This window comes from Lathamus discolor, chromosome 2, assembly GCF_037157495.1.
Source record: "Lathamus discolor isolate bLatDis1 chromosome 2, bLatDis1.hap1, whole genome shotgun sequence".
NCBI lineage: Eukaryota > Metazoa > Chordata > Aves > Psittaciformes > Psittacidae > Lathamus > Lathamus discolor.
In genome coordinates, this window is record NC_088885.1 from 91327612 (window position 1) to 91344188 (window position 16577).

At 39.7% G+C, this 16577-nt stretch overlaps 1 protein-coding gene across 6 annotated transcripts in view; it reads left to right on the top strand.

Annotated features, from left to right (window-relative positions):
- Positions 1 to 16577, top strand: part of FHOD3 (formin homology 2 domain containing 3) — a 379358-nt gene that overhangs the window by 157091 nt on the left and 205690 nt on the right. For all 6 annotated transcript variants that reach the window (XM_065667731.1, XM_065667733.1, XM_065667735.1 and 3 more), the window contains exon 4: positions 12996 to 13063. In XM_065667731.1, the coding sequence (XP_065523803.1) occupies positions 12996 to 13063 (68 nt within the window). The remainder of the gene's footprint in view (positions 1 to 12995; positions 13064 to 16577) is intronic.

Genomic DNA, 16577 nt, shown 5'->3' on the forward strand with positions numbered 1-16577 from the left:
ACTGCAGCTGAAATAGGACATATAGTTTCATGACCCTAAGATATATCATAGAACTATTTAGTTTCATAGCTAAGGCAGGAGTGCCTGTTCTATGAGATGGGACAGAATTTGGAGGACCTGACCAGGAGGAAACAGCCAGGGTAAAAACCTCCACATCTTTGTGTGCTTGAGGGTTGTTGGCTGGTTGCTTAGGGATGTAAATAAGGAAATCTGAGTATTTGTCCAGCTAACAATATGGGTAACTTTTTGATATAACCCCTTGCAATGAGACCTGTTCCTGCTACAGTAAACGATAACTCATTGATGCCCATAGCAGTAAGCTTTTAACCAACAGCAGAAAATTGGAAGCTATTCATGTGTTAATAGAGGGACTACAAATGTTCTGCACTGCAAGACTGACTTTTGCTTCACAGTGAATTGCTGATTATATGGGGTTGCCTTGCAAGAAAAATTATTTATCAGTATTGGCAGATAGAAGGGGGGTAGAGAATACCCTAGATGAGGTTAGCAGAGCAGGAGGACCAGAGCTGTGGCTTTCAAGGTTCACTATGATCTTCTGGCTCTCCATAAACATTAGGGAAAGGGAGGCACCAATGTAGAAGGACCATACATTTTGCACAGAGAAACACTGCACAGCAGCTAGCTGTATTTATATTACAAATGACAATTTCCAATCCATGTGGCAATTGAGCTTTTCCTATCACATGGTCCTCCTAAAAAGAAACTATTGCATTTATATGTGTAGAATATGTATAACTAATATATAGAACACATGTGTGTATGAACATATGTAATATTATATATAACTAATGTGCGTATATGTTATGTGTGTGTATATATAGTGTGAGTATAAAGTTGATAGTCTCCTGATTAATTAGGTAAGTAGAGCTAGAAGTTTTTACAGCTAGTGACTGAGTTACTAACAAATGGAGAAAGATTTAGTATAGATGAGCCCTTTTGTGTGGCTTTGGTAGAATTACTTAGAGGTGGAAATAATCAGCGGTTGAATTAAGCAAGAGGCCTGATATGTACTGGAAAACCTCCATCGTCTGTCAGATGTTTTACAACTGTGATGGATGACTTTGGATAAATAACGTGAACATGTGTTAAACAAGTTCAGGCCAAGTGCCGCGTGGTATGGTAAACAGAAATTACACTTGAGGAATGTTTGAAAATATAAATGGATGGTAGGTGGTATGTGGAGGGCACTGTGAGGATAGCCTTTCCTGTTGGGGAGTTAGCTTTTCCTCTTAGGTGCTTCAGAAATAACTTTATTGTTGTTACTGTTTTTACCAAGAAGAATATAGAGGTTTGCTGGCACTAAAAAGAATTATTTGGGTTGTTCAGCTGTTAAGCTGCAAACGTGGTGTTTTGTACCCATTGCAAACTCGCCTGGAAACTGCCCTGAACCAGTACAGGTCTGAACCATATGGAAAGGAACCCAATAGCTTGAGTCACTTTTCATTTAAACTGTAAGAAAAGCCATGGATGATGTTGGAGGGAAAGCTTAAGCAGGAAATCAGTGTAAGTGAGGCTAGGCATGCTTCAGGGCCTGGCTGGCCACCATCACTGCAGACAGTGAGAGAGATGAAGAGCTGGTGCACCAATGGGCAGCACACCGTTGCTTGGGGTGGCATCAGTCAGCTTTTGTTTCAGAAGGGTAAATCTGTTGCCAGAGCAGTGAGTGGTTTGGTATGTAAGCTTCTCTCATGCTGCTATGTGCGGCTAATGCTCTTAAGCAAACTCACTGATTTCCAGGTGCAACTGAGAGAAGCATTTAGCAAAGAGTTTTTTATTTGCTTTATTTGTTAATGGAGTCGAAATGATTGCTCAGGTACTTGCTTTGTATTCTGTCTCGCTCTTACATCCAACTGTAGAGCTGACCAGCATCATACATCTGGTTCTTGGAATATCTCTGATACCTGTGATAATGGGGGAGAATTTCCAAAAGCGTTCTTCCCACTTGATGAACACAGTCTTTTATCAGTAATTTCCTGATTTTAATATGTGTGGCTTTGGGTACATCCCTTCATCCTAGTTGCAGGACCTGCTTTTACTTCGTTTTTATGAGGATGTGAAGTACCTAAGTACTTCCAGTGTCAAATCTTTGCAGTCTGATGGACAGGTCCTTAAAAGAGTATAAACATTTGTCCCCACTGCTGGAGAAGCCTTTAGATTCACACCAACCTGCATAGCAACAAAAAATAGCAATTGAAGGACAAATAAGTTACGCAGGAGTAAAGGACAGCAACTGCAGTGCTTTCTGGCAGGGCTGTTGGGTGAGGCGTGTGAAGCTTGAGACTGTTGGCTCCTCTGTGGTGTTACCTCCCTTCCTAGTGTGTTAAGCTTATCACACTGCCTGTGCCACATTCTTGGGATGCCTGTTCATGTACCTCTTGCTGTAAGGCTGTGATGTGCCAGCCACTTGCGCCCAACACATGCCAACGTGACCCAGGAGATGGCAAGGCATATAGTGCAGCAGCATTAGAAGTGCTGGGAGGTGAGTTGTCCATCAGTGGAGACTTTCAAGCCTCCCCAGGCTACTGCATGAGCACTAGCCACATGCTTGACCTGGTACAGATGAGATTCATGTGTTGGCATGGATTTAGCTTGAGATCTCAGTAGTTCCAATTTACTCCTTGGGTTTTCTTCTCCTTTCAGTTTCCAAAATGGCGCATTTTTCATGTGTCCCAACAATTTGGGATGGGAAACTTGCTGACCCTGAATTACTTTGACATCTGCTAAAAGTATTTTGGCTCCACTCTGTCCTTCTGTACATCTGATATTTCTTCATTCACTAACTTAATTTGTGTTAATTTAAATATATTTTTCAAATATCCTAAAGAAGGAAGCATCCTTCAAGAACCCTAAAACACATCAAGGCACATGGAAAAAGACAGATCAAATTATTTGAACAAAGCTGGTTGACTAGCCTAATGTTTCTGACTGAGATCACGTCTGCTAGGAACTATGACACAATTACTTAAGAGATTGTTCTTTCCTGTGTGCCTCTAATATTAAGCAAAACCAAGTCTTTGTCTGTTGAAGTGCTTTCTCCTCTTTACGCAAAATTAGTTGACTTGCAGTGTCTGGGTTTAGGCAGCTGAGTTGCTGTGGCTGGGTTTGGACATTTAGAGATGTGAATTCATTAGAGGATGCACACAAGAACTATCAGAGGTTTAGGAAATATGAGATGCAAGTGAAGTTGTTTAATGTAAGGAAGAGGGTGTCATATAGAGACATTGCAAGAGTTTGCAGACTGGAAAGATCTGAAAATTAAATTTGAAATAGAAAATAAAGTTTCAGGAATCAATATTATTGCCATTAAATGTACTGAAATATTGAAATAAATATCTCTGAGATGCTGTGGCATTTCAATTGGAATTCTTTGCTTGTACTGTGTTTTAATTAATTTTGGTGAAAAAATCCTGTAGATGAACCTCCACTGGATTCAGGTGCCTCCTCTAGAGAAGCGTTCCAGGAGGATCTTCATGACTGTGTGACTGATTCTTCTGTGCGATGCTGAAGTACAAATAAGTATTAATCCTTAATCTGTATTCTGTGTGTCAGTCGCAGGCACATCTATTATTTTTTCTATGAGGGGATTTTGTAGTGGATGCCGGGCCTTGGCTATTCCAAATGGTCAAAGAAACCCAGCATTGAGTTGGAAGCTGTTACCCCCAGCAGTGTAGCTGTGAGACTGAAAAGTCTCACATGCACATAAGCAGTGCAGGCCCAGGAATTTAAAGATGCACACATTTGTAATTGCTAGAAGCAGTCTTAGGAAAAGCAGCTTTATGAGGTTTTCAGCATCAGCTGTTGCTGGTGACCTTTTGCCTGTTGCCTTGCTGGTGAATGAGTCATCCATACTTGCTGTCTACATTTCCGAATGGCATCTGATGGACCCCATCGATGGCATGCAGTTAATTGGGAGGCTGCCTCCTCTGAAGTCCAAAGGTTAGTTAAATCCTGATGTGCTTCCTGAGGATGGACTGGGATCACTGGAACAACCTGGTCTTGGAGATAGCCTCTGACATATTTTGTTCATTTCTTACGCAACAGTAAATCTTGGTCTGAACTTGAAGCTCAGGAGCCCATTCATGTTCTTGGCACAAACCTGTGATGCCTTTGTGCTTGGATGTTTTACCTTTTGCCAAGCTGTCAGTACAGATAAGGCAACCATAACTCTTGGGATAGCGGGCGTGTGCCTAAATACTTTGTCCTTTCTTTTTGGTGATAGGTTGCTATAATTTGCTTGTTGCTCTTTGTTTACTAATACCAATGGAGCATGCAGGACAGCATGTTGGCATTGCATTTAAAATGGAATAAAACCAGAAAACTCAAATCAGGACTAGCATGTTGTTAGTAAGTACTTGTAATCCAGGAGGCACTGATGTGCTTGTTCAAGCACAAACATCCAGGTCAGCAATTTGGAGACCTAATTGTAACCTGAAACAAACATTAAAGATTGGCCTCAACATATGCTTTTTTTATGATTATTTTTTAGCCTCAGATTGGTTTCAGTAATCTCTAAAGAAAACAGTAAGATCTTCTATATTATTTTCTTTTCTAGCAATTTTCCCTGGCCCCATTCTGTTGAATTATGTAACCTATATTTTAGTATAACAACTACTTTCCTACTGTATTACTCTCCAGGGAACAATTTTGCATTAGTAGGAGGATGAACAAGATGACCTCTTAAGTCTTTTCCATCACCACTTGCTGTAATACGGTGCTGTAATATTGACCTTGTTTTGCAGCCTTTTCCCTTCTGCAGCCCATTGACTTTTACAGAAGAGCAGTCACAGCATTTTTTGGACATGAAGAAGTGCGCTTCTTTGAAGTTATCAACACAAAGTACCATTTCCTGCACTTCAGAACTAAAGAGCATATTACTGCCTTTTGCATTCAAGTGGAGAAGACCTTATTTATAAATCATTGCAGGGAAGTACGCTATGGTGGCTGTTCTGTAGCTGGAATGAACAGGCTGAAGAGGCAAAGGATCTTTATTTTGTTAATATGTTGGCAAAGCTTTAACTTTCGATTGTGCCTTTCTAGTGTTGCATTTTATGTCAAGGAAGGGTGACTGAGCTGTTTCAGCAGTTTGTTCTAGAACTGTATTATGTCCATGGACCTACGCAGTGTACTTGCTTCACTGCCACTGTTTCCAATAGCAGGCTTTCCCCATGTGTCCAAAGTTATCAGTAGGTATCAGACTGCTTCTGCTTTCTCTGCAGTTAAGTGATTCCTTGTTGACTCTGGGTTTTAATGTCGTATTCTAATTTTTACTTCATAATTTAAGTAAAACCTGCTGTTGTGTTCTCCTGCTGTTGGGCTTTTTTATTGCTTACATTCTTTTTTTCCACAGCAACAGAAGACAGCTGAGACAGGTTTCTACTGTACAGGTGGGAAAACAGGAGCGAGCACAGAAGTATAAAACTAAGGGAAAAAGTATTAGCCCTTTATGTCAGCCAGCATCATCCTTCTCTCAGCCAACATCAGCTTATGGGTCCGTTTGCTTGGCTTTGAGTAAGCAGGGACACTTAATACACTAAGTGAGTTAGAAATGGCAGTAGTGAAAGGAAGTTTAGACACCATCAGTTTTTAAGATCTCAATCTTAGCATAATGCAGTACAACATACAGAGTACCGGCTTCCATGGCTGTAACCTCCAAAACCCAGTAGATGAAAACTAATTTTCCTTTTGCACTTAACTCTGTAAACACTTGCTACCTTTTAGCATCTCCCTTTAGGATAAATCATTGAAATTTGTTTGCCATAGTTTGTACAGATAGTGTGACAAATGTTTTTCCTACTTCCATATGCATGTGGATGGCTCTACAGGAGTAAAGGGATAGCAATTTAGAGCTTTGAGAGGGGGAAACTGTGGCTAATGGTTTATCCATGACACAGGGCTTGAAGCCAAGCAGAATAAAGAGAGGTTTGGTAGAAACAGTCAAGAACTGTTAGGCGCTCAGAGTGGAGTATGATGAAGGTTAGAAAGTCCCTTCTACCAACTATATGATTGGTAGTAAAAGGAAAAATATTTCCCTTTACATCTTACTAAATTACTTAGATGTTGCTGTAGGTTATCAGCAATGTTGGTAATGAATCTCAAGCGCTGACTAAAACCTGGAAGCAAGAGTGGGGGAGTCTCCAGGATGTTCAGGAATGATGTGTTCAGAATAAAAGGAACCTGCCCTGAAAGGATGATTTCTCTCTCTCTGTTAAACATTATTCTTTTTCTCACCCAGTCTTCCCATGCTTCCTTATGTTTAATTCTCTGTAGGTGATAGTAAGCATTACTGCTTTTTTTAAAGCATTATTGTTTTCATGTTAGTGACACTGCAGACCTTCACCTCTCCTGCCATCTGTTCTCCTTCTTATTGAATCCCCTCTTCTGTACTTCTCTTTTTGTTTCCCTGTTATTTGCATGTCTCCGGTTCCTCATACTCAGAGTCATCATTCTTCTCTGTGGTTTTCGTATTGTTACTCCTTGTCCCGCAAATGATTGAAATCTCATTTCACATCTCTTGGAAATAGGGGAGCAAGAGTCAGGGTATGCTTCATGGGGAGGACGCTTCCCCCGGGAGGAGGGGGTACGTTTGTCACCGAATTTAAATGTACAGTCATTCTTGTGCTGACACTTTTATGTTCCTTCCCTTGTGATAGACATTAGGATGTTTGCTGCTTCAGAGAAATAGTGAATAAAAGTTAGCTCCAATTCTTCTTCCCAAAGTAGGATTTCTGCCCTGTGTTCTCTCCCTGTGGAAATCCAGGGGACTATTTCTGTTGCCTTGCAGCAGCAGGAAAACATGTTCCTTCTCTTGAGGAGGCAGAAAACTCCTTAAGCGCGAGTGTACAGAATTGCTCTGAAGTGCTTGCCGTAGCAGGTATTTTTCACTTCCAGTGGAGATTCCGCCATAGATTTCTCCCTGCTTGCCTGTCTGAACCCATGAGCTTCCTGGGGTTTGCAGGTGGCTCTTTGCACCCTCTGTTTTAAGCCTTTGCTAGCGTGGCTTTAGGGTTTGTGATAGGAAAGGATCTCCAAAGCTGTTTTGTGGCTTTCCCTCCTCCCACTCCCCACCTGCGGGTCCTTTACGGAGAAAGGGAATAAGGATGTGGGCTTGAAGGGCAGCTCTTCTCATATGCAGGCGTAATAGGATACTCTCCCCACAAAGGATTCCCCTCTCCCAGCGGGGGCAAAGGACCCTGCTTACTGAGGGGACCCACTGTCCCAGATAATTAGCTAAGCAGCTGCTGTGTGTCTGAATGAAAAGGAGGGGAGGGAGGTTTTGCTCTGATGGGGAGCTGGCGCGGCATTCCTTGGAGGCAGCCTGCACATTCCTCCAAAGCAGTCAGTGCTGACGGTGACATGGGCTTGGTGTTGCCATGCCAGGCTTCCCAAAATCTCTGCCATTTCATACAGATTTCTGTTAGATTTCGTGTGGACCGCTTGCTTGGCCTTGGGCCCTTTTTTTATGGGAAAACTCCTTTTTTTTGTGCTAAGTGATAATCATTTATCCCTGGATCAGGGGAAGAATATATAGCTTGAATTCACATGTAACGTGTTGCATTAATTAATGCATCACAAACTGTTTATAGGAAGATAATAAGATCAGGTTTGGTAAAAAAAGGAAGGTTTGCAATATGCAAAACCAAGTAATTTCAGCAGAAGCAATTGTGTTAATGCAATAGTGGGCAATGTGCCTGCGAATGAATCCCTTCTCCATGTATTTCCTAGGGGGTCTGGGAGGAAAAGGAGAGTGTTGTCTGGCCAACACATTTATGACTAGCTTTCGTGGACAAAAGCAAAATTAAAAGGAGAGCCTGTTCTTGGCACAGGACCAGGGCTTTTCTTAGAGGACTGCTTTAATTTGTTTGACATACAGTGAAAGGCTGGCACACTGCACTAATTAGTTTTATATACAGTTGTTTTATGGATCTGCAGGACTATATGTAGCCATGGGCCTGCTTCAGTAACCCAGTGAAGTCTGCCACAGGCTGCTTCCGGAAGCCCATTCACAGGACCGGACCTGCATGCCTGACTTCTTGCTGTGCTGCTCGAATTTTTACCCAGTTTTACATTTCTGTAAATTCATTCAGATAGAATAATGCTCATTTAAAATTGGAGTGGTACAGTGATAAATCTGGAAGTGTGGTACTTGGCATTTGCAGAAAGAGGGTTTTTTTATAGTTATAAACATTTTTCTTTGTTCTTTATTTTCCCCTCCCTCTCCCCTTTGTGCTGGTGGAAGCCTAGGTAGTTAATTTAAATTCTAAAAGACAATGATTATTATTTCCATCACTAATACTTCTTCCTAGAGAGTACTTAAAATAATGTTTTATTCATTGTTGCAGAGACAAGAATTAAGTTTTTAGTTTCTAAGTATTAGCCCATTTACAAGTGGCTAGTGGAAGCCAGAGAATATTGCTACTTCTGACCCGTGCAAAGACTTGAGGAATGAATGGCAGGAAATGTTTAAAATGTCATTTAATTAGATCTGCACCAGGTACCCTGCTAATGTAATCAAATGTGGATTTAATCTCCCTTTTATGTTTTTGTAAGGAAAGGAGCTTCATCTTGAAATTATAGTTTTAAGAAAAGAGGCATGGATGGGAGACGTGGAGGTCATTCAGGCAGCAGCAAGTGAAGCAGAGCAACTCCCATTTGTGCTCAGCCAGATGTTCATGGGCCTTTGCCAATAGCTCAAAAGGCTGATGCTACATAAATTACTATATCCCAGGGACTAATTCAATGGGTGTGATGGAAGAGGAAGGGAGGAGGATAGTACCCTGTCGGTCAGAGGTCAGGTATAACACATGGGACTGAACTAAGCAATATTCAGCCAGTTCTGTTTTTCTTTTATTATTGCAGATTGAAAACTCTCATTTTGCCATAGAAAGCAAAAGAAAAGTTGATACTTTCAATAAGGATATAAAGACCAATAATTATTTTCTTAAAGAAGTCCCTTTTCCCATGCAGTCAAAAGAGTTGAATACCCAATGAAATCTGAGCCTCTGACAGTCGTCTTTGAAAATACAGGATCCTCTTTGAAAGCTAACAGTGGTCCAGTGAAATGAAGATATTTAAAGGCTTCTTTTGCTTTCTGAGAAGGTGCCTATTGTACACCCAACTGCCTTCTCTCCACTGCCACGTTTGTACCGAGTTCAGCTGGAGAAATCCCTTTACAGCTAGCATGAGTTGTTCTCCTTTCCTCTGTAGGAGAATTGATTTTTTATGAAACTAAAAGCAAACAAAACCCTGGAGTAATAAATAAATAAATGCTTTCTTTTAGTGTGTGAAGCTTTCTCTCAACCAAAGTCCTGCCCTTGCAAGAGAACAGGCACTTGTAGGTCGGTACCTCTCATGTGTGTCTGTGTCACAAGCCCGGTTAACTTTGATGCTCTGCCTGTAGAAGGGATTGGTGAACTAAGGGAACTTCTTTGGCTTTCAAAGATATACAGCTACCTGTTATGCTGCAAAGGGTAATTTAACAAATGTGACTCTTGCTTCTTACACAAACATAAAACTCAAACCCATACCAGTAGCTGGTTTTCTGTTGGATAGTTTCGAAAGACTTGACTGATTTTGAAGGTGTGAGATTGGCAGTGCTGATGCTTTTTAATTTCTCAGGATGTCCTACAGTCTACTGACTAAAAAGCAGGGTTTCAAGGCTCATAAAGTACCCACTTGGCTTCACAAACAGTATTGCTCGATCAGTGGGAAGCCCAGGGATGCAGGGAGTGACTTTTCTCTCATAAAATAAAGAAATAAGCAGTGCCCTCTAGTGTTACTTAACATCAGAGGGAGCCACCAGGAGAATTTTCTGTCATCTAGATACCTGGAATTAAATCTATTTCACAGCCACAGATGCAGCTTTTTATCTTGAAGAAGCATATTAAAAAAGAACTGAAATGGCATAGCTTATCAGGACATGACTGAGAAATTCAGCCATTAATAGCTAAATACAGTCAGATATCTCAAACTCCCTGAGCTGTTTTATCTTCTCTAATCTCGAAGTGTGTGAGTGTAGTGTGTCTTCAACCTGTACCTGACCAGCGAATGTGTTTTACCAGAGGGCCAGAGACTTGTGAAGTTTCAGGGAGAATATAGCAGTGACTCTTCTTGCTTGAAGGTCATAAGTTCAATTTCTGACATATGACAGTCCTGATGTATGTGTTCAAGCATATCTGCAGCATGTTATAACACAGCATTGAGATGGTAGGTCTTTCGGGCTTTCCTAAGAGGACCTTGGAGATTTTCGTAGTGATGGTAGCAGGCTGGACTCCTGTTTCAAAGCCGTTGGCATCATTTGCTTCAGTTAAAGACTGCCAGAGATGCACCATGTGAGTTACAGTCACTTCTGTGCTTTAGCGTGGAAGGCCATTTCTCAGTCTGTTTAAAAGACTTTATTACAAAAAATCTTGTGTATGTCTAATCATGTGTGTTTATTATTTTCTGAAAAACAGAACACAGAAATGCAGTAAAAGTATAATCAGGTATATGGCGACCCATGCAGTACATTAGCTTAAACTTGGGTGTGCAAATGTATATTATTTCTGTGCAGATTGCTGCGCCCTGGTAGTAGATGTCGGAAGTGAGAAGACTTCTCTCAACACGCAAAGTCAGGTTGGACAGGGCTCTGAGCAACCTGATCTACTTGAAGATGTCTCTGCTCACTGCAGGGGGGTTGGACTAGATGACCTTTAAATGTCCCTTCTAACCCAAGCTATTCTATGGTCCTATGACTGTTTATCCTCAAAAGAGGTGTGAGACCAGTTCAAACGTTTGCAATACATGCTGTCTTGTTGTCACTGCTATTATCAAACTTGATGCTTCCAGTAGTTGTTGATTCTTCAGCTTTAATGATAACTTGTGTCCTCTTTGCCACATGTGAGCAGGGAGAGCATTGCTTGTTCTGATTGCCAAGGACGTTGTTATGCTCTGTGAAATGGTCAAGAAGAAAAATGTTCAGCATTGTTCCTTTGAGGCATACCAAAACTCTGCATGCACCAATGAAAGCAACCATTGTTATGGTATCATAACAATGGTTCGTTAGGAGTTTACTCAGGGCTGGGATGATGATTGTTCCTGTTTAAGACCAAAACCAAGAGACATCATTTGTTAGGACATTGATATTTATGTACAAAGTTGCCAGCACTTTAAGAAGTGGTGCCTCTCTTAATTAAGATGATAATGCACTGCCTTGTTTCAAGACATTCTGCTCATAATGATGCTGGGGAATTATGAATAGAGGGAAATTAGTAATAACAACTGCCAGATGGAGGTATCTTTCAAAGAGGAATATTCCATGTAATATGGCATGTAAAGTTGACAGACCGGGTCTTAAAAGACCTTTATTATTCTTTAAGCTTTCCTGACAAAATTGCTCTTTATCCTGCCAAGAAATGTAGTTTCACATGCCAGTGAGTTTTTAAGCAAGAGTAATTAAAGTATGCCTCTAAGTTTATGGCTTGAAGTGAAATCCATTCCTCCAATGTTTTGTCAGGAATCTATAAACAGTGCAAGGAACAAGACAACTTACAACAACAATAATTTTGCCAATCCTACACATTCTGCCTTTGAAATCAGAGGCAATTGGAGATGAACAAAACTACTTTCAAAATCTTTTAAAAAGTGTAAGTTTTACCTCACATTTTTCCTTCGGTTGAAGGTGACTTTTGCTAATAAGAAATGTTTTTTCTAAAATTAAAATCTTTCTTTTATTGAAGTAAAATCTTGTTCCTGACTTACAAATGCATTGAATCCTGAAATGCCAGGCCTTTTTTGTAACTTTCTGAGAGAAGGAAGTAAAATAAAATGAAATTTAATTTGATTTTGTAGTGTAAAGTAGCAATTAAAAGAGAAATAGACAAGGGAAAGTAAGAAATAAAACATTGGGGTTGGTATTTCATTTTCTCATAAGAATATTCCCACTCTGTGGGCACTCCAGCTTTGATTGTGTGACCTGCTAGTCACTGGAGAGATGGTCCTTTCATGATGATCTGTGTGTGAGGCAAAGTGTGTCATGGTGACCATAAAGATTTGATTTTCCTTTGTGATTGTCCTCAGAGTACATTAGTGTAATATAATTGAATTTAGGACTGTATAAGTGTTGCGTATAGTCTCTCTTTATCAGATATGCAAAACATAATAGAGCAGGAGGACTTAAAGCATACCTTCTGCTCCATCCATGCATAGTCAAAAATCACTTCCAAATATAATAAACTTGACATGTACAGTCCAAGACTTTTTGCAAAGGCACAAATGTTGTGGCAGGGTTCAGAAAGCAGAGGAGATGCTTTCATCTACTTTAAATTATTTCTGTGAGTATGCATTAGTAAGGGAATAAATGAAGTAATCTATATCAGTATTGGATGATGAAAAGAAGGCTTCTGCTCTACTTAGAAAAAGATCAAGATCAGTTTTCATGAGAATAAAACACTGTTTTGAATTATGCTTAGAACAGACTGTCCGACTGTTTCTGGTATTAATGTGCATTGCCATTGGAGAAAGGATTTAACAATAGAAAGATGAGAGCATGAGAAAAGAATGTCTAGAGGGAAGGCAGTCAAGGATGGATTCAGTGGCTCTAGCTTTGATAACAAAAGCAAAGAGTGCTCTCAGTTGAGTCTTTTGAGACTTATCTGGTGCTTTCAATAAGCCCTAAATTTATCTTAATGTAGAAAGAGTAGGCATTTACAGAAACTCCTTCGAATATTGTTTCTTATTAACCTTGTTAAAGCTATTGTGAATTTACCTGGGAGATGCCATCGTAAGTTATGGACAACTGAACCCTGGTTTTACGTGCACTTTTTTGAGGAATAAGTTCTGTATATATAATAAAATAAAGCTGCTTTCTTTAACAGCAGTCTAATGGGAAGCGGGCACTATGACTCTTCAGCTCTTTCGAAATCTGTCCTACTTTTTTGCCATGTTGACAGTTTTGTTTATTCTTAACTTCTTTCTGTTGTCTTTTTCCCCCACCCCAGAAAAACTTTACAATTCCAATGGACGGGAGCTGAGACGAGCACTTTTCTCCTTGAAACAAATATTTCAGGTGAGCAAGTGGTGACTCTTCATTCTCTGGTTTGAACATGAATTGAGTTTATGTTTTTGATGTAGGGAATAACTTATGGTTTCTTGCACAACGGAAGTTTAAGTCTTCACCTGTAATGTGCAGTTAGCCAATTGTTTCTTAGGATCTTTTCTCTGTATGGTCTGCAGGCCTTCCCTTGTTCCTTCAGTCTCTAAGAAGTCAGGACCAGATATGGTGTAATAGCAGATTGGGTGATTGGAACCTGCCAGGAAAGGAGAGAGGTAAATTGTGGCTCTTAGATGGAAACTTAAGCTGCTCATTAAACAGTGGTAGTGGCCTAGTTCTGTATTGGAAAGACTGGAAAAGATGTACAAAGAGGAGTTGGAGCTGGGTTGGGGTCATAGCCTCACATTACCCTAATAATTGACAAATAGTCTGGTTTTAAGCCACATCAGCAACTGATAAAGGATGTGAGAGACATTGGACAGATCTGATGGGAACCAAGATGTAGAGGGAGAGCTGTGAAGGTCAGCGGAAATGTTTTATTGATAGCTGAAAAGTTGCTTCGTAGAGCTGAGGTTGGGTATGGTAGTGGCTGATCAGTTTAAGGAAAGGCATGGATTTGAATGTGAGTGTTATGTAGGAGGCCTGAAATCAGCATGATTTGGGCTCCTGTAGTGAAGTAGCCAATGTGATAGACAAGTGGTATGGATGGTAATAAAATGAATTTAATGAAAAGCTTGGATTTCAGATTGGTTTTACTGGATAAGTCAAGGACTCAGGAAAATTGCAGGAGTAGAAGGAAGCTTGTTGGAGAGAACAGGTCAGGAAAAGTGACAAGAAAATATCAGTGAGAACTATAGTATACTGCCAGTGTGATCTTAAAATGAAATTTAGGGTGATGCATTCCATTTCTATCTGTAAATGTAAGTGAAATCAATAAAAAAAAGCATGTCTCTCCTTTAGTAATGGATCCAAATGGAGGATGACAACCTGCATTTTTCAGAAACAACAGGTAGGTGCAAGGCTTTCAAGCTGTCAGTTTAGCACTTTTTGATTTGTTTTAAATAGACATTTATTATAAGAAGAATACCAACATTTAACAAATCTGCAAGACTGCAGAACTGCAGATTTCCAAAACACAAAATACTTTTTCAGGGTTTCAAAGTTAAGCATTCAAACTTTAGAAAATGCTAAAATGAAGGTTTTCTGAACAGTAGCAGATGGTGAAGGGTGAACTTTATTGGAAAATTTTCATAGCTAAAGATGCCTTCTGGGTAAGAGAAAAGTCCTTGAATTTTTGGACAAAGAAGGAGTTCCAGCTGCAAAATAGTCTGGTCATCTTATGGCCGCAGATTGGAAAAAACTTTGTCTCTTCAAGGCATTCCCAGGGAAGGACTGTTTGACAGTCACACTGATGCAAGCTGGGTTTCCCTGTGAACTTGCCAAGTGGGTGGACTGTATGCTTAGAGGAAATTTGGCAGGTTTCCAAGAGTCTGCTCTGGTTTCTTCTCTTTTTGTTCATTTCAACTGTTTCTGGGAAGTATTTGTATTTCTCTGAATTTGTGTTCGATAGATTAGTCTAGGCACTCACATGCATATTTAGCAATGAATGCTAAGCCTCTCTTCCCACCCATCCTGTGCCTCCCATATCTCCCATCATGACTTCTCCCAGTGTGGGCATTCATAAGTGTTTTCTTCCCTGTAGGTTATTTGAAATCTAGTCTATTTCCGAGCGCGTAGTGCTCAGTATTTTCAGTGCGCACACCAGTAAGTTCTCCATCTTCCAGATGATCAGCTGTTTTTATGGAAATGTTGTTTAAATATTTATCCTAATAAATCTGGTTGGAGTCGACTTCATTGAAGAGTAATGAGCGGGAAGGGAAAGTGATGCACGCAAACCCGTATCTATGTATGAATTCAGTTTTTAAGTAAAGCCTGTCTGACAGTTTCAGAACGTAATTTTCCTTGAAGAATTCAACTCCCCTGTTGCCTTGTATGTGTGATACTGAAAGGAATTTGGGAATTACCTGTTACCACTTTAGTTAACTACTTTCGGTAGAACTGTGGCTGTGGAGCAAACATAGCCTTCAAAAAATCTTCACATTCTCCCAAAGTACAGGTTATCATTACTGGAAAATTGAGGAAAAGTCTCCCTTAAGCTGGAGAGTATTCATGTCATATGCTCAAGTATTTGAGGCAGTACACATCGAACTGGAAAATGAGACCTTATGTAAGTTCCTGTTCACCTGTCAACTTTGATGTCCTTAAAAACATTTACTGGCATAATTTTGAGTATGGACATCTTTCGAGCATGATTTTAATGTATCTCATAATGAACAAAGAGAGAGAAGAAAGTTGGTTTTTATATCTGTTTTAGAAAGAAAAGCTATTTCTTTTTTCTTAGTAAAGAAAAGTACAAATTAATATTATAAGGTTATATTATAGACCAATCACTATTGTCAAAAAGGTCATACCTAAGGGTGGGGGTTTTTTTGTCTATGACATTAAAGTTTGTCAGCATTAGAAATCTATCATTATGTTAGAAGGTTTTTTATAAATATATTTTTCAACATGAATATCTGTTGATTTTGTATCTAATTATTTTTAAATTCCTTAAGAGTATAATATTTCAAAAACACAATGTTGACTTCAAAACCAGTCTTTATTTTTGTTTTAGCATGAGACTTCATCATGTCTTTAAGTGCCAAGACAGTTTGTAACACCATGTTTTTATAATCATTTCATCATCGCTGAGTTAATTTGGCACAGCTCTGTGTCAGTATCATTTTTAATTTAAAAAGCTTCAAGGTAACGTGCAGTCTCTTATTTGCATAAAGTGGGAACCATCCCAAGTTTTACATCAAATATGAATTCCAAATAGTCAGAACCCTTGGTTTTTCACGTGAGGCCTCAGCTAAGTTCAGCGATGTTTGGCAAAAGTAATGCCTTTGTTTCAAAATTTAAATGAAAGATACATTTGGCAAGTCCAACCTTGGAATTTGTTTGTTTTTTTCTGGTGGGCTGGTTTTGGCAAAATGATAAAGGTTATGTGGAGCATTTTTCTTTGACAGTAGTGCCATTCTGTTGCTGTCATTTGTTCTGAAGGCTTAGGATAGCCACATTCATTATCTTTTTCTGGCTGTACTGCAGTATTCTGATTTACCAGTATGCTTTTTTGACTAACAAACTTACAGGGTAAGAAAGTAATGTTCACGCTAGAAGTACATGAAGCACTTGACCTTAAAAAAAGTGAAGAAAGGACATACAGATATAAATGACAAGCTGTTGGAGTACAGTTTAGCTCCCTTTGACTATTTTCTAACAGCCTTCTGAGTTGCCCAATTCTTGTGTTTATCAGAGATTCATGAATTTTGTGCAAAGTGCTAAAGCTCCCTAGGACATCCATGGAAGAATCCAGCTGAACATGGCACTTAACCAAATCAGGGTCTCAAAACATTCTTTCATTTCCTGATTGTGATATCATAAGGGAGATAAAAATACAGCTGCTTTGAACATTTAATTCACTATCAAT